At 42.7% G+C, this 25,751-nt stretch overlaps 1 protein-coding gene across 2 annotated transcripts in view; it reads right to left on the bottom strand.

Moving 5' to 3' along the window:
• LOC109997487 (kinase non-catalytic C-lobe domain-containing protein 1) overlaps positions 1–25,751 on the bottom strand; it is a 49,448-nt gene that overhangs the window by 5,073 nt on the left and 18,624 nt on the right. The window contains exons 7-27 of one of the 2 annotated variants that reach the window (XM_020651983.3): positions 24,888–25,520; positions 23,731–23,845; positions 22,592–22,663; positions 22,373–22,434; positions 22,105–22,263; positions 21,328–21,405; positions 21,066–21,153; positions 20,595–20,790; positions 18,379–19,073; positions 15,853–15,991; positions 11,691–11,944; positions 9,367–9,722; positions 7,450–7,543; positions 7,265–7,362; positions 6,989–7,170; positions 4,080–4,190; positions 3,790–3,937; positions 3,210–3,365; positions 2,616–2,822; positions 1,768–1,850; positions 1,082–1,235 (exon numbers count right to left, since the gene is read on the bottom strand). In XM_020651983.3, coding sequence (XP_020507639.2) covers positions 1,082–1,235; positions 1,768–1,850; positions 2,616–2,822; positions 3,210–3,365; positions 3,790–3,937; positions 4,080–4,190; positions 6,989–7,170; positions 7,265–7,362; positions 7,450–7,543; positions 9,367–9,722; positions 11,691–11,944; positions 15,853–15,991; positions 18,379–19,073; positions 20,595–20,790; positions 21,066–21,153; positions 21,328–21,405; positions 22,105–22,263; positions 22,373–22,434; positions 22,592–22,663; positions 23,731–23,845; positions 24,888–25,520 — 4,080 coding nt within the window. Of the gene's footprint in view, positions 1–1,081; positions 1,236–1,767; positions 1,851–2,615; positions 2,823–3,209; positions 3,366–3,789; positions 3,938–4,079; positions 4,191–6,988; positions 7,171–7,264; positions 7,363–7,449; positions 7,544–9,366; positions 9,723–11,690; positions 11,945–15,852; positions 15,992–18,378; positions 19,074–20,594; positions 20,791–21,065; positions 21,154–21,327; positions 21,406–22,104; positions 22,264–22,372; positions 22,447–22,591; positions 22,664–23,730; positions 23,846–24,887; positions 25,521–25,751 lie in introns of both variants that reach the window. The other variant, XM_020651982.3, reaches the window with a different exon arrangement.

A 25,751-nucleotide genomic window follows, 5' to 3' on the forward strand; every position in this document is an offset into this window, starting at 1 on the left:
TGACGCTTCAGTGTCCGCGAAATGGTAACCCACATGCACATCAACTCTACAGACAAGTGGACGGGGGAGACCGCTCTCTACAATGTTTTGAATTTGGACTGCAGTACCCATTTGAAACACTAGGTGTCAGAGTTATATAGTGCTAAATCATATACAAAATCAAATAAATACATGTAAAGCAAAAATATGGAAAATCATGTGAATGAACAGGTAATGCTTTTTTATTATGGATTTCAGGATTTCCTTTTTTCCAATATTTTCTCCTTCTTTTGCTCTCTACATGGATTATTTGGCTGCATTCGATGAAAGCTTGCTCAGATATGATCAGTAAATTCTACATCGATTTAAAACGGAAACCAGACGGCTCGACAGACATGATTAAAGCACACCACAAGTAGATGAAGTGACAGGCGGAGTACTTGAGCTGTCATATATACAGCTACTTAATTAAAGTAATCAAATAATTCTGATTAAACCCACACCTCCTAAACCAGACAAACACTTTCATATTCTAATGAAATGTCTATCAGAAGGGATGAGGAAGTAGCTGAGGCTACTCCTCGAGTATTATTTCACAGCTGTTCATAGGTCACAAATCACAGCACAAATGGGGCTCCGGATAGCCAAGTAGTCATGTCGCGCGCCCCATGAGGCAGAGGCTACAGTCCTCATCGCAGCAGCTGTGGGTTCAAATCTGACCTCTGCCCTTTGCTGCATGCCATCGGCCACTCTCTCCTCCCAACACTTCCTGTCTCTCTACAGCTGTCTTATCCAATGAAATTAGCCAAAAAGGCCCCAAAACACAACTTAACAAATGAAATCACAGCACATGCAGCATTTAAAAAGAAGATTAAAAAAGGACTGTTTCAGGATTCAGGCCTTTGAGTACATGTTCCTAAAGCTCTGTAAACATTCGAGTGTGAGGCGACAGAAGCGACAGAGTTCACATCTGGGGAAGTCTGTGACTGACACGTGGGTCCATGTCCGATGAGAAATCAACAAACCAGCTGTGACAGCAATGACTCCCCCCCCCCTCCCCCCATCTGACTGTGTTACCTTGATGAGTTGTGTCTCCTCTCACCTTGACAGAGTCACAGATGACTATTTCAGCTGAGATCCAGTTGGAGACACTGTCAGCGAATGTGAGCAGCCGCAGGAGGAAGCTGTCTGAGGACGTCCCCTCAGATTCAAACACACTGCTGCCCTCTGCTGGTGGGACATGCTGAGACACATTCCTGGTGAGGAAACACAGAAGTGGGGGGGAAATTATACCAAGGAAGAATGACTGAGGCAGTAATTCATTATAAAGTGGATAACCATGAAATCATCTGCCTGAGAAGTTGAGGATTTATTGACTGATTTGGTTTCAAGTAAATGAACATGACACATATTTCCTGATAATATAGGTGAGGCACAGTCTACAAAACTGTACAGAACCAAACAGGACCGCTTGGTGGAAACGGAGCTTTGTTAATTACAGCTGTAATAAGTGGATATACTCTGTATACCTGTGTTTACCCTGCACTGCACCACTGTGTAGATCTTATTTACTTATTTATCAATGAATGATTCACCAAAATGAGTTTTATTAATGCATGATTTAATGGACATTACAGAAGGGTCTTTAATCCCTGCAGAAGTTGTCAAGTTGTCAACAAAGTTGGAAAATCACTCAAACTATTACATTTCATCAAACTAATTTCTCTGAGTTGAAATCAATAAAAATGACATCATTCAAAGTGAATACAGCTGGTGCATTATACTCACATGTTAGGGGTCGTCCCTTTGTCCATGACTCCTTGAGTTCTCGAGTTGAGGAAGTGAAATGGATGACATCCTTGGAACACTTCCTGTGGTATAAAACTTTATTATCAGAACTGATTACTGTACTCAGTGAGGCGTGGATTCTGCTTCGGTTCAAATGTGCACGATTCATCCCGGGACATTAAAAAACAATCAGTTCTCTATCTACCAAATATTATCACTAACTTTGTTGTCTTTGTAGATAACATTTCTGCACAGTGTTTTTACACTTTAACATATCTGATCTCTGTCTTTGCACATGAACAACGGTGTACGGTGATTGCACACTAACAGTTCTCTATTCTGTAACTGAACATCTACAACAGTGATCACTATGCAGCACATTCAGACCTCTACCTCCCTGTAAAGTACATTTCCTTCTCATTAGACTTCAGTTTTATATTTGTGTATGTATACCACATATATTTGAGACTTTATTTTCAAGAGTTTAATAGAATTCCTGGATGTATATTTTTTCTTCTTTATAAGTGTTTATGGTTACTGTGTGTTTATTTTATTATTTGCTCTGATAACCTGCCCAGCAACAACACATTTGTTCCACTTTTGGTTCAATAAAGACATCTATCTATTTTCTATTTATGCATTAAAGTCCCCCTCTAGTGGTAGAAATAGACATCAACCAATTAAGAGAAGCTGTGAAGCATGTGTATGTGTATGTGTATGTGTATGTGTGTGTGTGTGTGTGTGTGTGTGTGTGTGTGTGTGTGTGTGTGTGTGTGTGTGTGTGTGTGTGTGTGTGTGTGTGTGTGTGTGTGTGTGTGTGTGTGTGTGTGTGTGTGTGTAATGTGTACCTGCTGCAGCAGGGTGAGCTGCTGGGCGATATGCTGAGCGCTGTAGTCACTCTGGCTGAAGGGGAGCCGCTCCTCGCCGTGAAGGCACACATTAGAGAGGTCGTCCAGCATGGAGCTGTAGCATGGCATGGGCAGGGCGGCGGCGATGGAGAAGGCCTTCTCTTTGGGCACGGAGGAGGAGTGTTCAACCACTCTGGAGAATCTCCACTGAATCAAGTTCAGAACAAGATATGTGACAGAAGAGGAAACAAGCTCTGAACTGGCTGCTTTAGTATTTCATGCAGGACGCTCTGCACAGTAAAATCAATACAGAAGATTTATATTTTTAAAACGGTTCATTTGGCATCAAACTCGTCAGGCTGAAACACATCGTCCCTAAATTAAAACCTCATAAATTACTTTATTTTCTTCTAGAATAAATTCATGTAACTGACAGGTTTGGACTTTGACGGCATTTTTGTGTTTCCCCTTTTTGTGCACAAGAGCTGTAAGCTCTAATCATACAGGACTGAACCTGCTGCTGATTACGACTGTAGGATCAAAGGAATCAGTTTATGCTTATGAAAGTTGTCATAGTGGAGGAATGGTACTGACCTTTCTACCGAGGTCCTCAGTGGACGAGTGCACACACGAAGAATCATCATCTTCTTCAATGCTGCTCAGGCTTCCTCTACATCGGCTCCAAGTCTTACATGCAGGGCTGTGGAGGGCAGCAAGGATGGCCTCCCCTCGACTGTCCACAGGAATCACCTGGGGGGATAAAGAGGCAACTACAGATTGGAAGACATCGTCTATTTCATGAATACAGGAAAGAGAAATCACAGGTTATCTGCATTTTAAAGAAAAAAAAGTTGAAATGGATGCCTTGTGCTAAGGTGATTTCAATTGGTGCTTATATATATTAGCCTTTAAACAAACTCTGCAACTGTTTGACTTTACATTTGAAATAAATGTTTAACACAGAGAAAGACTTGTTCGTTCATCAAAAGACAGATTCTTAATCATCTTAATAAATCTTTTTGTAAGCAGCGTCAGTAGAAACAGCTTGTTTTTATTCATGAGCTCAAGAACAAGATGAAATATAATTCAAATATTGAAATTGCTTTCCAACAATTTGCATGATAAGACAAGTCATTGCTGTCATGAGTAGAGCAAAGTGGCCCTTCTGTGTTACCTCAGTGTTCAGGAAGTTTTCTAATGTTTCCACGAGGCCTGATTTAGTTGTGAAGTCCACCTCTCTGCAGTCTGATACCCAGAACTGAAGCAGGTCCAGACTGCGATGAAAGATCTTCTCACTGTCTCCTGACATGTCCGGACCTTGTCTGGAAAACAAACCATGCTGTCAGTGCAAAATCTTTCATACGTTGTGCTGTTGTGTTTTGTAGTTTACATGGAGGCAGGCATACTCCACACACACACACACACACACACACACACACAGCTGCTGCTCTCTATGATCACTACCTGGCTGCACAGATGAATTTATCCATAATGAAGTGCAGCAGCTGCTCAGGCGTGCACAAGAAGCGGTAGGTGTACAGGAACTGCTGGATGTAGCCCTCCATGGCAGCATTTCTGTGATGAAAAGGAACAAGTTCACTTCAATGGTTTCTTTCATCAAACATTCAACTTAAATTCAGCAGTATAGAAACTAGCAGCAACACATGATCAACAGAGAATAGTGTGATGTCCCTGGAGCGTGCTGTGTGAGGGGGAGTAATCACGCAAAGTTCTTTGAAATCAACAAAACACTAAGTAAGTGCTGTTCACACATGATCGGCCATAAACCTGCTCTGTGCTGGCTGTGCAATTGTTCTGAGATGAAAGAACATTGCTGGACACATTGGCAGCAGAGCCTTGGCATGGCATACCACTTAAACTTACCATTGAGCACTGGGCTATAAGTTTAAACTCTACAACTTTGACCTCAGTCACTGCTGACTTTTTAAAGCGCAACCAATAATGTAACAGCTGTATGTTAAAAAGCCAGAGGCAACACCAAGCGGCAACCTCCAGGGTGGAAAAGTGAAGCCAATGCATAGGTGAACAAACTGTAGTTCCTCTAGTGTCCACTAGAGGCTGACTGCTAGCCCAGGAAGTCTGCTTTTTTATATATTAAGGCTAAGAGTTATGAAGACATTTGCATGATTAGGGGTGTTTCTGATTTGCATGAAAGGTGGGCGTGATGTAGCCAGAAGGCTCGAAGCCCGCCTCAACTCCACCACTTTGACCATTTCTAGAGTGATCAAAACTTAGGTGGGGACAGAATTTCTAAAAAGTTGATGCCACTGTTCAGCTTCAACATGCCTGTTCAGAAACCTATGCTGTTCATTTAGTTTTACAGTCTATGGGCAACACATGCAAGCAGGAGAGGGTTGAAGGCTGGAGAAGTACTCAAATCTCTCACTAATGTAAGGCTTAAAAGATAGAGTCACAGTGTGTGGTGGTGACTGTGTCTGCAGAGAACCTGTCCTCTGCCTGGATTTCCATGATTTGTTTGGTTTTGGTTGACACTGGATGTTTGTGGGCGGGGGAGCTGGTGTGTTTCCTCCAGCCAATGACAGTGTGCAGGTGAGTGTAGGAGTGAATAAAACTCAGGAATTGGACGCCATTCAAACCAGCCAGTATGAGAGATGTGGACGTATAGCAGCAAAGTAGAGAAAATAATAACGCTCAGCGAGGCAATATTTGAGGATATTAAACCTTGCTTATGTGCAGCTTTGTATTTTGTTCTAGTGTTTTATTAAAATGTTCCTCCATTTTCTAAGCTGATAAATCAGACACCTTCTGAGGACAGAATGAGAACCAGCCTTATCAAAAAAACAAAAAAAACACAACAGCTTCTCCTTCAGGCAGTGACAACTAAGTCATGGGCTGTGTTCCTGCTGCTCTGATTGTTGATGCTGTTTCCCATGGCAACCGATACAAACAAGCTGCTGAAGAATCAAACCAGGTTGTTTAAAGATTTTAGAACTACAGCTGGCATTTTTGAATGTCAACGAAATCACAATTATGTCAACGGAAACATAAACTGTCTCAGATGGAGGTCTTCACAGGTCTACAGGAACCAGAGATCTGGTCAGGGCCCTGTATGGGATGGACTCCATGTTTCATCATGAGCAAACAGGTCCAGGGTCTGTTTTTAAGGACTCCTCAAAGTTCTACAATTTAATACAAAAACATATCTTGAAAAACTGTCATCTTTCTGTTCAGATGAGCATTGTTGACAAGGTAACAGCCCCACACAGTTCAAGAGAATTTTGAATGTCCTTGTAACTGAAGCACTTTTATAAGTGATGTCAGAGTCTCCAGTGGTTTTGACAACAAGTCCATCTTTGTTTGACCAAAGAAATCCTGTTTGAAGTGAGAATAATTAGTTTTACATTATTCCATTAGGCCTAATGCATTATAGTTCTACATTAATGAATGAATGAATTTATAACCAAGAACAAGAGTGTTATTTTTTCGGGATGAGTTGCTCTTGGTGGCTCCATCAGGGAGGAAAGTCATGACACAGATCGTAAACTGCATCATATCTGTTTAGTCTGGGTTTTATAAAAACCTACTCAAAACAGCATTAATGTTGTGAATAAATGAAGGAAGGATTTTTATCATTTTAAATCTTTCACCAAAAAGCATCTAGCATCAAGTAATCTAATTTAAAGCAGCTTCATGACATCACAAAGGGCAGTAACCCCTCCCCCAGGTGGGTGACACTCACACAGCTAGGTGTTTGTTCTGCCCTCTGAGTCTGCCTTCTCACTGTAAACAATAGGACATGGAGCGAGAAAGACCGAGCTACCCGAGCCCTTCCAGAGAGGGGGTGTGATCAAACACAGCTCATTTACATATTTAAAGGTACAGACACAGAAACAGCCTGTTCTGAGCAGGGCTGAAATAGAGGGGTTTATAGACATGAGCAAATACAGGATCAGAGTGGATTTAGAACAAAACACTTCACAGACATGTTTCGGGGACCTCAGAGACTTATTCAAATTGGTTGAAAAGTGGGATAATATGTGACCTTTAAGAACTGTTAATCCAGTTTTAGTAATCAAAAAAAGTTCATTCTCTCACTTTTCTCCGTTGAAAACCCAGGAGAAAAGTGAACTGGATTATGTGGTCCTTGGTAGACAAAAAGCAGATTACCAAATCTGGATCATTTTCATTTGGAAATAAAAACTTTTTAACAATGTGACCCTGGTGGTGAGAAGGAATAATATAAACCATCTGTACTTATCAATGATAATAAGACATCAGAGCTAAGGCTGATGGGGATGCCGTTAGTTTTGCAGGCATTTAGTCGTAAAATAAATAATCAAATGTTGATTAATCTGTTTCTCTGATCTACTTTGAACCTTTATGAATATTACCTGGCGTAGAGGTAAGCCATGAGGCCCTCAGGAGACCCCGCCTGCAGAGTTCTCTTCCCTTTGCTTGTACCATAACTCAGAACTGATGGATCCTCAGAGGACTGGACGTCCACGGAGGGTCCACATACGGCTAAGGAGGGCAGTAATGAAACCTCCAGGCCCCACTGGTCCACACTCAGAACCTGAATCATTACAAGAAATCATTTCAGGGTTAAAACGCTGTGAGGAAATGACTGAAAAAACACTAGTGTTGGAGCTGGAGTGCTGACTCAGTACCTCGAGGTATTTCTTCACGCTGTCCAAGAAGAGCACTTTGGATCGGAGTTCTTCAAACTGGGTCTTGATTTTGGATGGCATCAGTTTGCTCTCTGAACCTTTGGGACACATACACAGTTTATCATAGACCATACTGGACACTGAGGCTGTTCTCCAGTATTATATAAGAATTACAGTCATGCAACCTTTGTTCTTTCTCTCTTGCTGAATCAGCTTCAGGTAGAATTTTCTGGTTTTCTTCAGATTCCTTGTTTCAATCATCAGCTGCTGCTGCAGTTCCTGGATAAAGAAAATCACACCAACCCATAAAAACGGCCTTAAAATAACACCACATGCCTTTCACTGAGAGAAGCCTTCGGGTCTTTCCATTGTGTGTGTGGAGCTGTGTTTCTTTTTTTCCTCTCTTCACCACGGCAACAGAATGCAACAGCTCTTTTGAAGTGAGAAGTTGCAGCAGCGCGGCGCTTAAGGTGTGTTATTAGCTGTGGTACAAACGGCCTGTGCCTTCAAAGTGTGTGAACACAAAAGCTTTTCATTAATATTCGTTTACAAATGATAATAACTTCCTCTGCCAGGGGCGAAGTTCAACGCATTAATATTCAGATCCAGTTTGGAGAGAATAATACAGCAATTATCTGAAAGTCCCCACACATTTTCTTTTCCTGTTTACCCAAGAGCCTGACTGTGCTACACTTCATTACTGATAGGAAAGTGATTCCAGCTCTTATTCAAATAGCCTGACCAGGAGAGGGACAATGTGGCCAGCAGGCACTCAGGCGCAACATTATACAAATATATATAAAAACTGGATTTGAAAAAAAAGGAAATCTTATTTATTTATAGCATATACTGTCTGCAGGTTATGAAACACTAAAGGTGCTTCCACACTTGCACAAAACTCCAGAAATCTTCCTGAAATGTTTGGGGTGAGCTAAATGTGTCAACGCCAACAGGTGATTCTTTATTCTCCCGGTGTCCACCTTGTGTTTTTCCGGGCTGGCTGGCTGTGCACTCAGGAGTGCTTGCATTGAGCGAGCACGTCCGTCCTGTCTCTATGACAACCGTCTGTTGATGACGGCTGCTGTATGACCGACACTGCTCGGTTTAATAGTTTAATATTTAAGATCGTTTTTTTTCCGATCAGACACGGAGCAAAGAGGATGTGAGTACAAGACACGACCTGTAGGCGGTTAAAATGCAGGGAATATCTTCACCAATTGGAAAAAAGTGCTGGTGATGTCAAACAGCGCCTTTCTGAAAAGTTGAATGATTTTCAACTTGAGCGCTCGGAGCGGCCGCACAAAAATGGTGGAGCACTCAGAAAAAAGACGCTGGGTGCTGCACTTTTTCTCCAGACGACCGTTTTCTGCTCTGATCTCTCTCTACCCATCGAAAAACAACAGAAAAAAAACACGAGGTGGACACGGGGTCTTACTCAAAATTTCCCTGCCAGTAAATGTTGCACTAAAGTCAGGGTGAACTGGTGTGACAATGTGGCAGGAAATATTCAGGAAAATGAAACACAATCGAGTGGGAGGTGGAGGAGAGGTATTTATCCAGCATCGTTTCTTATCAGTGACTGCTTCATTGGGTTTTCAGTTAGCCAGCATGTTCTTCCCCGCTCGTCTGTGGGCATTGCGAATGTGTTGAACTACACGTAGCATTAGTATAAAAGCAAAAGTCTCATTAAAGCTTCGGCCTCTCTTACTTGGTCCGCCACTTCTGTAATTTTAACCAAGTCAGGTCCCACCCTGCCCCCGTTCGCCCTCCTGGTCCGCTGGTCTGTCAGGGACAGTGAGGTTTATGTGTGAACAAGTAACTCAGGAAGAGTTCAGGTGCAGTCTGCCTGACATTTTCAGGATTACTTTTTTTTTTCTTTTGCCGAAGAAATCTGTTCTAAACGTATCTACTTATTGACAGACCTGCTGATTATTATGCACATCTATCCTGTTATCAACATGCATGAAATAAAAGCAGACCTTGTGACATAGGGTTCAGTGTGTAGTCTGAGAGGATCTGATGCACAGGCTGCTCTTTGTTCAAACACACCGGGTTAAGGTCAGATATGACGCACAGACAGTGAGTGTCTCAGGTCTACCCACCTGTGTTTTCACATCCAGGCGTGGAGATCCTGTGTGCTGCCCAAGATTCCCAGCGTACTGGATCACTTCTGGACCGAAACAATCCTCTCCATAGTAGGCCAGGGCCCAGGCTGGGCTGAAGCTGAGACCCGGCCCCTCTGCTCTGGATCCAGGCGAGACGAGCCGCTCTGACACCAGAGAGTCGCTATCCTCCATGTCCTCCGAGCAGTCCGGGCTCATCTGCTCGTCGTGGGCTCCAGTCGGGCCTTCATCTCTCCCTGACAGAAACTCGGCTTCAGAGGGGCTTTCATCGCTGCCCCCCACTGAATATTCTCCTCCCTCCATGACCCCTGCCTCGGAGCCGTCAGTGCTCATGCCTCCACCAGCAAACAAACAGTAGTGAGAGGGGGAAGAGGGGGGAAAAAAAAACAGAGAGAGGGACTGAATCACATGCAGAGAAAAAAAAAATGAACTGGATTTGTAATAAAAACAGAAGAGTCTTTGGTGGGTATTTGTTACGGCTGCACAATGCATCCACTGTTTGACAGATGAAAGTTCAAAATTCACCTCATTTATTGCTATCTTTTATTTGATCTCCAGTACCTTGTGAGAACCTGTTCGTAAGCACAATCCAATATGAGTGTTTTCATGGCACAGCTAATGCAGAAACCAGGGTTCATGTCTCTTTTTAAATGTCACTGGCCAGAAAACGATAACAGAAGAGAAGCAAGTGAAGAGTTAGCTTGCAGCACACCTTGAACATGAACACGCTTCAATCTTAACAGCAGCATCCAAACCATCAATCACAACGTTTTTCACTGAAATTTTACAAAAATATTTTAAAAATCTCAGAGGTTCAGAAGCCCTTCGAGGAATGTGAGGAAAAATAATCTGGTATGCATTTTAAAGTCTGATCATAATGTTTTGTTTCTTTGTGTGTTTATGACATAATAACAGCAAGACAAGAAAGTAGAGCATTATCTATTAGTGCTTTTACATTTGCTTAAATCTCCTGAAAAACTCCTGATATTTACCGGAGGAGCTGCATGTGTGAACGCAAACAGCTGAGTACTGCCAGACCCCTGAGTGTTTTCACCTCGAGCCAACAGGAGGGGGATTGACATTTATATCCTGTGACTGCTGCACAGTGCATAGAGTGTAAGCATGCATTACCGGTATTAGTTTTCTGTTCGTCAGTATGTTGTTCTTCTCTCTTTATCGCATCGATATAAAGGCAAATATTCTCATTGTAGCGTTGTATGGCGGACTCTGCCGCTTCGACCGCTACTTATGCACCGTTGATTTTACATTACGTCTTACCTCAGGAGACACCCCCCTCCCCCTTCTGTCTGACAGGGATAGTCTCCCGCTGTGAGGAGCATGTGTGAACAGCCAGGTCGGGAGAATCTCCGGAGCGGCTCATATGTGAAAACGGCTTATGTATGTTTTGCTTGTTTTTATTTTTGATGCAGATAAAAGAAAATTCTTGAATAACATCTTTGTTCTGTGGTTAAATTGGAAAAAATGCAAGATTTATTTGGCTAATTTCTTTTTTTTTTTAAATTGTAATACTACAAGAAAGCCCAGGAGAGCATGTTTCTCCTGAGGAGGCTTTTTTGAGGCGCTGTACAAAGAAAGATTGATTAAAAAGTTTGAGAAGTCAGACAGGACATTTTAACAACAGTATACCGGCCACTCATTGAATCAATCCTAACATTTAACATCAAATCCTGGAACAACTTTCTCCCCTGAAAATGCAACAAAAAAAAGCTCACTGGAAGCATCAAACATGCAGCCAAAATCACCTGCACCATCTAAATCCAAATGTCAGAACTCTGCATGCGTGCAGCAGAAAGGACCCTTCACACCCCCTTCATTACTCAACGGCTCTCATCACACAGCTGATTCAGAGGAAGACTGGCTCAAAAGAAAATCTACAGAAACTCTTTTGTCCACACTGCGATACACATTTTAAACAAGTCTAGATAAACACTTCTTTTTAACATGCTCTGCACATTTGCTTTTACCTATCTATGGAACTTTTGGTATGATTTTAGTGAGGCTAATGGGTGTGGATGTTTTTATGTTACTTGAGCCAGCGATCATTTTCTTTCACAATGTGATAAACTGTAATATTTTTTTGGATCTCTTGAACCTCTAATTTTGGCCACAAGGCACTCAGGTTCATGTCCCGTCTATATTTCTATAACTAAATCCAGAGTTGAACCAGCTTTCAAATATTTGAATGAGATTCTTTTCTGTTGTGCGCCCTGTTATCTTAATTTGTTTTATCTTTCTCATGAAGAACAAATAAGACATTGAGTATGCCAGTGAGTCTCTCCTACCTCTACTGATGACGTCTTGACTCTCCTCTGATTTCAAATCTTCAAGTGAAGCTTCATGTTCTCTGCGACGGGACCGGGCTTCGGCTCCTTCCCAAGGATCCACTTCAGCTGGACCGGACGTGTGAATGTTTCCATTCAAGTCGAAGCAGCCGTGCGAGAAAACTTCCCTCTTCTCTGCGCGGACCGTGGCGATGGAGGGGGGTGTCACGGCTGCCCTTTTCACAGTCTTTGATGGAGGCTGCTCATTAGAGCCGCTGCAGGAGGCGCATTAGGAAACAGCAAACACATAGTGTGAGTGTTCAAGGCTCGTGATAATTGGAACTTATGTAAAGGATGATGTCAATCATTTGCATTTGAGTGTGTAATGAAAGAGAAAATGGGAAGGAAAGGCCAAAACAAAACCTTCGACAAACTTCACAAATAAAGAAGGATTCAGGATACAACGCGATATGATACAATTCAATGCAATACATCCTGATATGATACAATACAGCATTAAACGGTACAGTGGGATATTACATGACAAGTCACAATACTATAACATGACACGTTCCAATACAACATAATACAACATATATGGCACAATAAAACATCATGCAATACTCTGCGAAACAGAACACAACAATAATACTACACATCGTGATACAACACGGTGCTAAACGTCACAACACGCTACAATCTGTACTGTAAATGATGCGTGTCAGAGTTTAAACGCACCACCTGTTGATGTAGAGACTAAAATCCTCCCTCCATCCTCCCACCTGTCTGTCAGATGAAGACTGTCTCTCTCTCTCTCTGTGAAGCTGTGATGTCTCCCACAAACAGCACATTAAAGGGGTGTCTCCACATATTAGCCCGCCCTTAGCATAAGAGCATGGCAACGCCTGGATCAAACTACACCTCTGACGGTCTGGTCTGTTTCAGCTCGCCTCTGTCATACAACCCCCCCCCACACACACACACACACACACACACACACCTTTAGGCTACTGGTCAGCATATCAATAAGAGCACAGAAAAAGGCTTGAACTGTATATTCACTACTGTTGCCAAACACTCTCTAAAGCACAATACAATGTAGAGCTGTTTCCATAGCGACCATTCACGCTGCCGGCTGCAGTTTGTGTAAGAAGTGGGTGTTGTGTAAATGCTCATTTGAATTCTGTAGATGATAAGTGATATGTAAGCGTGCTGAGGAGAAAAAGGTCATCTTCAGTGTGCCTCCTATTCAGATCCAATTTACGAATAAATTAAAATCTATCCTGCTATCCTGAATCCCTTTTTTTAAATTTTTTTTTTAATTAAGGTTAATTACTCAGACAGCAGTGATGCTCTCTTCAACTCAGAATGTGGGTTAATTGTGCTGATTCGATTCATTAGACAACACACTCCCTGAGATGCTGTCAAGAGTTACAAACCTGATATGTGACTGACAGGGAGGAGCATGTTGGTAAACTGGAAAAGTGAATGCTCAGTTATTATTATATCTATCTGCTCATTAAAGTATTTTGTATTTATTTGCTTTCTCCAATTTCTTAAAGGAGCAATATGTAACTCTGACACCTAATGTTTAAAATGGGTACTGCAGTTCAAATTCAAATCATTAGAGAGCGCTGTCTCCCCCCGCCCCCTCCTCTCTAGAGTCGATGCTCACGCAGGTTGCCATGTGGTGGACACTTAATCTCATCTTTAAACTGGATTTAGCATCATAGATTCAATGTTGCCTTTTTTTTCTTTCCTCGTTTATTATTATTATTTTTTTCATCTGCACATCTTTCAGTGTGCTTTTTTAAATCATTATTATTCCCACAATCCAGAGGGTTCATTAAGCATCTCATTTAAGCACACATACGGAAGTGAAAAGCACGGTTGATGATGTTCAGCCATTCAAACTTAAAAAAGCTTTTTATCCCATAAGACTGGATTTACATGCAAAGACTTTAATGATGTTGTTGTTATTATTGTTGTTCAAACAGCTCTATAGTATGGCTAAAGGTAGACAATAGGGGTGTAAAGGTACACGTACTCGGACCGGACCGTTTCGGTATTAGAGAAATGTTTTCTTGACCTTTCTTCCAGAACAATTTAATGATAAACTACAGTTCATCAAAACTCTGCTGATGGACTTTGAACCAGAACAGGAAGCATAGAGCTTCACAGTTCAGTGTTTGCTGACACGCATCGACACCTAGCATTTAAAAAACCCACATTTTCTTAAGTTCTTCAGCTTGTCTCCAAGGCTCTTAATGTTTTTTATTCATGCCTTTTTTTCAATTTGATTTCTTGGTTTCAACATCAATTATATTATTTATTTTTTCCTTGTCAGTTTGATTTGATTTCTGAATTTGAAATAAAGCACCACAAGCTGCTCCTGCTGTATAAAGGCGGCACTGTCTCAGTCCATAAAGGATTGTATTCACTGCATCACGTATAGGCAGCCTGTCATTAGAGTGATTTGTCATTTTGATTTGTGCTTCATACTGTTATAAATCTGAGAGATCTAAAACGTGGTCAGTGAGTTATGTTTGAAACAAAGTTTAAAATCAGGTGTCACATTTGTGCAGTCTGAGATCCTCCAGATAGACTCATATCAACATCTGAATTAGGGTTGTATCGACCAACTGTCTCTTAATGGAAATGAAGATTCATGATGCACCATGCATGACTTTGTGATGATTTCATGCATGAAATTATATTAAGATGCAAACAATCTTCATTCTGCCTCATGACCAAACACTCAACTTAAACATGTCTGTCCCTTTAAACACACCTGTTTGCAATATACACTTAACTTCTTTCAACAACAGAACATGTCTGAACCTGAAATATGTCTTATCCATTATTACCCAACCACATCGTTCATATTTACGGAGCCCTTAAGACAACATCGCTCAAACAAATAAAAGAATACAGTTCTAGTGATCACGAGAAACTTTAACCATAGACATGAGAATGTGTACCATCTCCTGCTCACAGGATAGTTTCTGGTGTGCGCACAATTTATTTTCTTCAACCAATGCTGCCTTTAGGCCAGCTTTCATAACCCTGGGGTCCTGACCCCTTGTAAACACAACGCTCAAACGGGGCCCCTCCTACTCCTGGGCTCACCTCCTCTAGGGACACACACTCTCTGCAGGACGAAGTGTGTGCGTTTACTGCTTGTATCTACACTGCCACTCTTTGCCCCTATGTCCACGTCCATCATATTGGCCGGTTTGAATGGCGACCAGTTGAAGTTGTTGAGTTGAATTGTATCCACTCCTGAACACATCTGCACACTGTCATTGGCTGAGAGAAACACACCAGCTCCCTGCCCAGAAACATCCCGAGTCAACCAGAGCAAACCAAAACAATAAAATCCAATCAGAGGACAGAGTCTCTGCAGACACAGTCACAACATCACATGTATGGAGGCCCAGAAGTGGCGATTCAGCGACATTACTTTTCCATTTTTTCAGGCAAAAGCTTCTGACTCCATCTTTAATGAATACATTATAAATGTCCTCTTTCTCACATGTTTGTAATCCTATTAGGCACATCTGTCTCCTTGTCTCAAAGATTTCCTTGCGGAGGCGCTGAGAGAAACCCTGAGGATGTTTTGTTTCTTCACCATTATGGTTTTTTATTGCAGTTTTTATTGTACTAAACACAACAGAGATAGTACAATACATCGTGTTGTAACCTTTTATTCAATACAAATAATGGAAAAATACCAATATGTCCCCTTGATGAAAACAGCCTGATATGGAACCTTAATGAGCACATTCCTTGTATGTAACCATGATGTGCAAAGCCTCCCACGAATGACCTTTTTGGATACCATGATGAAAAACGACCTCCAATTATGGAAGAGAAACTTCTTATCTCATGAAGTGTGTGTGGGGGAAACTGTGTGTTCTTTAGTCCGGGGAGCTCCTCTCACAGACTACTCTACTCTGTGAGATTTCTACCTTCATAAAGAAACATCGGACTCTGAACTCGATCTCCTGACTATTCTGTAGTCATTTCTCTAACAACAACTAAACATCAACTGGAGAGATCACCGAAGCATACCAATCACTACATGGCATAAATGCACCTTTGTCTAGCCCACAGTTTAGGAGGGGAGGTTTGTTTGTTGAGCGAACAGAAAACCAGACAGCCGTGTTAAAGTTGTACTCACAGTGTGGACAGGCTGTAGTTCACCAGGCAGTGCAACACACCCAGTAAGTCCTCCTCCCAGTACAGATGACTGAACCTCTCCTTCACAACACTGGCAAACGTGTGGTACTGGAGGTCCTTCAGAGAGAAGATGTACTCCCCTCGGAAAGAGAAAAGAAGCAGATATCTGTGTGAATGTGTCAGATAAAACTCAGCACAGAATCAAAAGCGTAAGGAGGGTTATGTCTTGCTGTAGAAACATCCAGTAGATTTGTTTTCTGTCCGACACAAAGGGCGCTCTTTCATCTTCTTCCATCCTGACGTCAATGGAAACAGCAAGAGTGAGTGAAATGTGAGTACGCGTTATCTAGTTTTGTTCCACCTGGGGGCATCCCCCACAGTGGAAAGCTGGGCACTGGAGAGCCAGTGTGTCCATGTAGAATCCAATTAGAAAGCTTTGTGTCTGTGTGACGATACTCTCAAAACCACATCTAACCCTTCCAAGAAAATCACATCTTTAGTTTATGAGAAATATTACCAAACAGGACTTGTCCCCCCATCAGTAAGAACTCAAGCGGCCCTTCATTAGTATCCCATTTCCAAACTAAGTCATTATGTAAAATGATATATAAGTCAGTCTTTTTTATACATGTTCAGGTTAAGTTGACATTTTTGATCGTACCGTCTGAAAAAAACATTTACCTATAACCCTTCATTACTTAGAGATATCAATAATAATGTCTCATCAATTACTTTTTTAAAGACACTTTTAAACTTGAATTCATCAATATTTGATTTACATTTTAGTTATTTTGCATAACTTTAAGTCGACTGTTTTGATTGTTTGAATTTTATTGTGTTAAATGGACCAGTGTAAAAATAAATACTTTTATTTATTTAAAAATAAATAAAAGTAAACACTTTATTTTTATTTTCATTTCCTCAGCTTCAGTATAGCTCTTCAGCTCTGACCTGCAGCAGTACTGTAATCCTGCTCAGCCAACACCACCCCAGCATCCACCTGTAGACCCCACCACCACCCTTGCATCAACCTGTAGACCCCACCACCACTCCAGAATCCACCTGTAGACCCCACCACCACCCCCGCATCCACCTGTAGACCCCACCACCACCACCCCCGCATCCACCTGTAGACCCCACCACCACTCCAGAATCCACCTGTAGACCCCATCATGACTCCAGAATCCACCTGTAGACCCCATCACCACTCCAGAATCCACCTGTAGACCCCACCACCACTCCAGAATCCACCTGTAGACCCCACCACCACCCCCGCATCCACCTGTAGACCCCACCACCACCCCCGCATCCACCTGTAGACCCCACCACCACTCCAGAATCCACCTGTAGACCCCACCACCACCCCCGCATCCACCTGTAGACCCCACCACCACTCCAGAATCCACCTGTAGACCCCATCACCACTCCAGAATCCACCTGTAGACCCCATCACCACTCCAGAATCCACCTGTAGACCCCACCACCACTCCAGAATCCACCTGTAGACCCCACCACCACCCTCGCATCAACCTGTAGACCCCACCACCACTCCAGAATCCACCTGTAGACCTCATCACCACTCCAGAATCCACCTGTAGACCCCATCACCACTCCAGAATCCACCTGTAGACCCCACCACCACTCCAGAATCCACCTGTAGACCTCATCACCACTCCAGAATCCACCTGTAGACCTCATCACCACTCCAGAATCCACCTGTAGACCCCACCACCACTCCAGAATCCACCTGTAGACCCCACCACCACCCCAGAATCCACCTGTAGACCCCAACACCACCCCAGCATCCACCTGTAGACCCCACCACCACCCCACCACCACCCCAGCATCCACCTGTAGACCCCACCACCACCCCAGAATCCACCTGTAGACCCCACCACCACTCCAGAATCCACCTGTAGACCCCACCACCACCCCAGCATCCACCTGTAGACCCAAACACCACCCCAGCATCCAACTCCAGTTTCTGCGTGTTAAATAAAACTGACTGGCGATACTGATTTTGCCAACCAATAATCTTTCATTCACACCCTTGAAGTACACCCTGGTGGAGATGACACCCTGGTCAAAAATAAAGACATAAAGAGCAGATAAAGGAGTGAAAGGATTTTTCACCAATGCTTTGTTCAAAGAATCCATCCATCCAGTATCTATTATCTAATCTGCTTTTCCCCATCGAGATCGAAGGGGGCTGGATCTGATCCCAGCTGATATTGGGAGAGAGGCAGGGTTACACCCTGGACTGTTCTCCAGTCAATCACAGAGCTGATAGAGACAGACAACCAGACACACTCACATTCACACCTACAGGTGATTTAAAGTCACCCAGAGAGAACCCACGCATGCACAAGGAGAACATACACAAACCCCACACAGAAAGGCTCCTGACGAGGATTAGAACCAGGAACCTCCTCGCTGAGAGGCAACAGCGCTAACCACTGCACCACCCCTTATTAAAAGCAAATGAACAAATAGTACATTGGTTTTAAATGCAACTAAAAACACATACCCATTGCTATGTCCTCATGTCCATTGTCCAGGCACCCGTTAAGTGAGAACTCTCCTTTGAGCAGGTCAATCACTTCCTGCAGGGCCGGGTGGACTTTAGGGGAGACGGACTCAGATGGAGCTCTGTCCTCATTGCGTGTTCCTTGATCTGTGTGTCTGTTGTAATATCGATGTACTCTGTGCTCCAGTGGACTGTCAGAAAAAGTGGAGCTGCCTTTGAAAAGAGGTGAAGGTGTGCAGTAATCCTGGTGTTCAGGCTCAGTCAGACAGTTCATAAAAGCACCAACAGGGCTCCCTGGAGCTGTGATTAGCCCCTGCAGAGGCTGCGGCACCAGGGAGAGATCTATTTCCAACCCGAGCAGAGACTCTGGAGCCCGAACGTGAACAGGCACCAAGGAGAGATGACCTGTCCTGGGATCCTGATGGAAGAGGTAATTGTTGAAAACACCGCAACCATTCAGGTTAGAGGATAACTGCTGAGGGAGAGAGACTTCCATACGGGAAACATCAGGTAGAGACGACGTAGAGTTCGTCTCGTTGTAATAAGTTGGAGTTAGTCCTGTCTGGTTGAGAGTTAAGTCCTGTATTTGTAGTTTGGGTTCAGTCTGAGCAGAATACAGGTCGTCAGGGTGTGTGGTGAAATCAAGACCCCTTTCCTCATCCACTTCACTGCTTTGTGTGAATCCATCTACAGTCCTGCAAAATTAAATGAAATAGTTTCACATTCCACTTCATACTGGGCCTGACATTTCTACATCTTAACCCTCAGTGTAAATCACAGAGTTACAATCAGGAAGTGGGGCCAACAGCCACTGAGGTAGCTGCCCAAAGACATCAAAATGTGACCGCCCGCCCTTCACGCTCTCGATTTCTAACACATTAAAACTTGTTTGTTCAATCAGCACAATAAACTAGGTCTGAGAACAACAACCATGCACTTCTATGGATGGTTATGTGCTCAACATGACGCACAAAGACAAAGATATACTTATTTTGGAGCCATAGCTTTGCGTGTCTTTGTGCATCATATCTCGTGATTTTTTACAACTCAGCATCTAAAAAAGTGAGGTGCATGTGTTTGCTGACACTTTCTGGATATGTGAGAAGTTTTTTGAGAATTTTTGTTCTTGTTTAGTTTGGAAATTAAAAGGGGATTTTTTGCAGCTCGGAGGATAGATTTGTCATGAAACTGCGCTGTCAACAATTTAGAGCATTGAAACAGTGACACTATGAAGCCTCTGCAGCATAACGACTGTCCCCAGCTGGACCCGGCTCTTCCCCTCTCTCCTGTTGCTTCACCCTCTGCAGCAGCGGCCTCTTGCTCATCACCACGCGGTTATTCCTCCACTAAATGTCTGACTCCAATATTTGAGTATTCAAATTGTTTTCCTCCATATCTTAAGTTTCTGCCATGTTCTTCCAACAAGTTCTCACCAGCTAATCTTGGACATGATTTTTTTTATTATTATGGCGCTGCACCTCTTCAGAGGCGACTCTCCGTAGGCAGGGAGAGAATCAAAATGTGGAAGCACAGGTTGTAGGCATCTGAAAGCTGTGCTAGGTGGACTTTTGCTGGTTCTTGAGCACGGAGCTTTCCCTGAAGGGAGTGAAACATAAAAGTGATATGCAGCTGATTGAAAAGCTTAAATGTCAAAGTTAAAGATAATACAAACAAGCCAAATCAAGACGTGTCTCTATGCTGTGTAACTTGACCTAACTTAAGCTCATACACTGCTTATAAAGACTATAGATCATCAGTAGTTTTATGTCTTTGGACATTTTTGCTGCATCTTGCTTTTTTTGCTGATTTCAATTTGGAGCGTGGAGCCCCATCGAGACCTGAAGGCTATCCTCTGCTTAAATACAGTCTATATAAGACTGGTATCAAGAACACAGAGACAGCCAGACTTGTTGAGAAAATTACTGCACTGAATGTAAAGTATTTTGAAGCATTGCCCTATTTGAACAGTCCTGGCTGGAATCTAAAGTATGCCATGTAAGAAGAGGTACTAAAAAGTGACTGAAGCCATCGTTAATTTATGAGCTTTAGAGGTGTTGATGTTTATTTCCTTTTTTTTCCCACTATATTCTTGGCAAATATTAGCAAGAAAGCCGGAGCACATTTCCCAAAATGTTGAACCATCCCATCATACGTGCTGCTGCTTAATAATAAAAACACATTATGATTATCCTGTTTGACATCCTAGAACACCATACCGCTTAATGGCAGCTCCAGGGTCCGGGTCCTCATCAGCCTCAGAGTCCCCTTCGTTGGTCAGGATGATGGGGGAGAAGTGTGTGGCAGTGGAAGTGAAGGCCTCTGGGAGTTGGAGTTCCTTGTGGACTTGATAGCTGTGGGGAACAGGGCCAGGCACAGGAGCCAGTCGGCTCTCAGTGGCCATGGGCACAAAGCCTACACACGGTTACAACAACGCCAGTTACAATATCAGTGATATTGTCTCATGCAGTGATCATCAGCACCTTGCACAGAATGTGTTGAATATTAGAAAAATCTGCAGGTTCAGACTCTGAATGTTACATTTCAATAAGGCGACTGTCACAGTTTTTTGATGTCACAACTACTAATGCTCCTCTTTTGTTTAGGGCATGTATGACATAACTGTACATGTTTACAGTAAACAGCTTTGCATGAGGGTCTTTCATAAAAAAAACATCGAGCTGTCCTACCGCTGTGGTTTTGTACACACTCTTCACATGAGCTTTGATGAGTTTCATTTTCATTCAGACCATCTGCGTCAGCGGGTTTCGAGGCTGGCTGAAGGGAAATACATTTAAATCATTACAATGACTGAGGGGAGAAACAGGACGCACATGAAGAGCATAACAGAAGACAAACAACAGTGACATAGAGGATTATATTATGTGCAATCCATAATCAAACAGGTTAAGAAAAATGTTTCAGTGTTATAAAAATGTAATCAACGTGTACCGGGTGGACTCTTCTGATGAGGTTGTTCCACACGGTCTCAGCATTTGTCCCTTGATGTGATAAGTAGTCACGACAGCTCTGGAACGGACCCACATGAGAACGAACGTCATTACTAACAACAATACAGGACGATTAATAACACACAATCGACAATAATGATCCAATAAACGCTGGCCTGAAATAACCGAAGTGTTCCATTAGAGAGCTAAGAGCTGCTTTTAAAAATGACTGACAGCCGAAGAGAAGAAGTTTGGTATTCTTATGGAGAGGGCTTCACTGACAAAACGACAACACTGGAGTCACCATATTTACCTTACGAGTGCTTCTCTTTCACTAAAAAAAGAAAGTCTATTTATAAAAGCTCCTCTCTGACATTGTAAAATCTGCACATTGATATGCAAATATCTCTTTAAAGAGACACAGACAAAGGAGAGCTTTTTAGAGAGCTTTACAAGGAATACAAGACCGATGGACTAAATAAATATCGTAACATGAAAAAAACGAAACCACCTAAAACCTTTATAGGGAAGAGGGCGTGCTAGAAACATGGGCACACATCAGTGAGTTCAAAGAACACACTTCACACTGAGCTCGTTCCAGTGTGAACTGGAGATTTGAATAAACTTGGAGCATACATATAAATCTACACTTTGGTGCCTCATGTGGAAATGTTCCTCCTTTTTTTTGTCATTTCTGATGTGAGAATGTTTTCTGCAAAATATCCTAAATCCACCTTTAATCCATGTTGTAAAGACAGATTTAAGATCATATAAATACTTTTTGAGCCATGACGATGGAGGGTCTCTCAATGGGCGTCCTCTTGGCCATCTCCAGCAGCAGTCTCTTCAGTTTGCGAGGCATTGCCAGCTTTTGATTGGGAGACAAACTGAACTTGGCTGTCGTCCAGAGGATAGCAGCGACTCCATACACACACACCTGAGACGAGACAGGGAGGAAGAGAAGAGAGCAGAGGCTACAACCAGGGCAAAATGAAGGGGAAAGTAAGATTTGTAAAAGTGAATTCAAGCAGTAAAGACGGGCTGACCTTCTCAGTCACTATCCCGTGCTCTTGATATTCAGGAGCGAGATAAAACTCATCTCTGGATCCTGCAGGGAACACTGAAGTCAACGAAAGCATCTTAGAACTGTTGCCTCAGCGTTTCTCACATTTATTCTGTCCGTATACATTGACATTTTTTTAAAAGTAAAGTAAACGTCGAGGCTTCAGCAGCACAGAGACTAAACAAGACTCAGGTTAACTTACCAACGTTTTTAGTTTTCAAGAAGAGTACTTCTCCCTCGCTGCCAACATGCACCGTGTCCAGGCATAAATAAGCTGACGGGGAAGAGAAAAGATAACTGCTTTGAACAATGATGGTTAAAAAACTGCAAGTAAAATAATATTTACTTATTTGCAATATCTTTTTTCATAATTTTCCAGATAAAAAGAGCTGGTTCTCAAATGACCACAAATTAAATCAACTTTGATAAACCCCCACTTTTTTAGTCGAGCCTGACCTATTCATCGACCAGCTGATAGCAGCGTATCCAGTGACCACTGGTATCAGCTCCTTTAATCGCAGTAATCTGCCGATATTACTACATGTATTCACCATTCAAATAGCCTTTAATTTGACTTTCATTGTATTACAATAGCAGTTGTCTTTCACCAGCAGAGGGCGCTATATGGATTACAACAAACATTATCACTCTCCAGAGTGTCGAGCGGTGATGCACATACATGCCCCGTTACTTTCCAGTTGAGAGATCATCTTGTCTTCATTATCGTTTTGATTAAGTGTTTGATAACTGCATTTGAGGGATCAACACAATAAATGTGTATATCTATATATTTATCTCTACAGATGGAACATAGATTTAAGAAAGAGATCTCATACCGATATATCGACCAATATAACGGTATCAGATTTTTTTCTCTCCGTAATATCGATATCTGTATCGTATTTTATGGCCCTAAAAAATTCAATATCGGTCGGGCCCTACTTTTTGGATATCAAGTAAGATATAAAGTTTTTGATATTAGGTACTCAAGCAATGGTTTTCAATCAATCAATCTTTTTTTTATAGCGCCAATTCATAACAAATTTTTATCTCAAGACACTTTACAAAAGAAGAGGTAAAATACCAACTCTTTGTTATATTATCTACACAGACGCAACATGAATCCATCATGAGCACTAAGCAACATTAAGCAAAGTTACAGTGGCAAGAAAAAACTGTCTTTAAGAGGAAGAAACCTCGAGCAGCACCAGACTCATGATGAACAGCCGTCTGCTGAGACTGGTGGGCTTGGACAAAAGGAAAGAGGGTGATGCAGGAAGAAGGAGAAGGAGTGAGACAAACAGAGCAACAACAAAGTTTTAACGTAAACGTAAAATGTACCTGGAAAGTCGATGTAGGTCTGCAGTGAGGACAGGCAGGTGTAACACAGAGCCCAGAGCTCATTGACGGTCAGCCTCCGTCCACACCGAGTCAGTAACTCTCTGAGAGAGATCCACTGGACATGGAATGAAAACAAATACAGTTTATAAGAAGGAGCTTCAGCTGATTTCTCTGCTTGCCTCCTTTACTCAAACTGAAGAAACACCTCACTCTACCTTCACTTCATTTTTGTATTTTCCACTGCCAACGATGATTTGTCTTGAGGGAGTGTCCTTTCATCCACCTTTACACTCTACCTCGTTGAGACTAAGTGCTCATGTTACATAACTCATCATCATACTACTCTTTTGAAGTTTCATGATGAGATATGCTAAAACATTTCAATAAGCAGGGAGCAGTTTTCGCCGTTGGCAGCAGCTATGGCTACAGGCATTTACTGTATGATTGTCTGTTCCCATTCTCGTGAACACAATATTTCTATTTGAATTTGGTACAAACTAGTCCTGCACAATATGAGGCAAAATATACAATGTAAGCTAACATAGTTCAATATTAACGGTATGAATTGGGATAAATAGAAAAAAAATAAAGAGTGCATATGAGCTGTCAAGCACAATGTTTATCTGCTATTCTTCATGTTTTACACAATATCAAAATATCCCCAGGCCTCCATCCAACAGGTAAAAAAGTGCACATGCTGAGTGAGAAAACACTGTTTGTCTTCATTAAAAATCTGTTTTTATATTTATTGAGAAGGCTCATATTGTGATAACAATAATTCATATACAAAGCCCTGCATAACCTGGTTCCCCCCTACCTGTTTGAGCTCCACCACTGGCACACTCCCACCCGCACCACCCTGCAGGGCTAGCCATCAGTCCTGGGGGGGACAGGGCCTTCTCCATTGTGGCTCCCACCCTCTGGAACTCACTCCCATAAAACATCAGAGACTCCCCCCTCACTCTCAACCTTCAAGAAATCCCTAAAAAACTCACCCCGTCATTAAGTCCTCAGTATCTCAGTATCCTCAGGTCTCAAGCGCTATAAAAGTATTTTTATTAAATTGCGACCCAGCCCTAGTACGCCGGTGAAAGCACCGGACATGACAGCCTCAAACAACTGATGAAAGAACTGCAGAGTCAGAGACATAAACTAACCTCGTCCTGAGTTTCTTCATTTAGGCACAGCATGCTTTTCGTCATGTGGTTGTTGGAAATGTAGAGGCTGTGGTTCAGGGAGCTCTCCCCTTTAGAGTCCTGCTCCTGCTCGAGGTCCTGACAGGAGGTACAGGGAGACTCTGTGTGCCGGAGGCAGTTATTACATTCACATCTGTGGTTCTCTTGGATTGTTGTGTCTTTACTGCAGAATGTCTCTGCAGTGTCCTCATTTCCTTGTGAAAATATTCTGTCAACAATCGAGTTCCCACAGTCCTCGTAGCTGCTGTGTGAGTACGCCTCGCAGGACTGTCCCCGCTCCAGTTTCTGAAGTCTGTCACTCCACACAGACCTGCAGCTCGGGTGTTCCTCCGCTCCTATCTCAGAGAGGTCGGACACAGGTACGCTGATATCTCCGTGTGCGGTCGGGGACAGACTTGGGGGGTTGTTGGAGTCTGGGACTGAGCAGGAGCGGTTCAGAGCCCCCCTCCCTCGGGCCAGCCTCTGCTGGGCTCTCCTCCTCACTGGGGAGCTGTTGTAGGACCTGCAGTCCAACTCGTCCGCCGTGATCAAACCGTCTCCTTCACTGCCGTCCATGTCCTCGGCCCAGAGAGAGGAATCCCAGCCCCCACACACCTGAAGGTTTTTAAATCAGAGTCACAGTTTGAGCTGTTCTCAGTGCAGAAATATTCTTAATCATACATTGATTAGAGTAAAAACTGAGGCCTGTGAGGTCAAACTGAAGGGGACATTGAGGAACATTTGCTACATGCTAATGAAACTAAAATTCAGAATGTGAGTGTCTTTTTTGGGTTTCTGTGCCTTTTATTGAACTGGTATCAGAACTTTAAAAACAATATGGAGGTT

This window comes from Labrus bergylta, chromosome 10 (assembly GCF_963930695.1).
Source record: "Labrus bergylta chromosome 10, fLabBer1.1, whole genome shotgun sequence".
In the NCBI taxonomy this organism is placed as follows: Eukaryota; Metazoa; Chordata; class Actinopteri; order Labriformes; family Labridae; genus Labrus; species Labrus bergylta.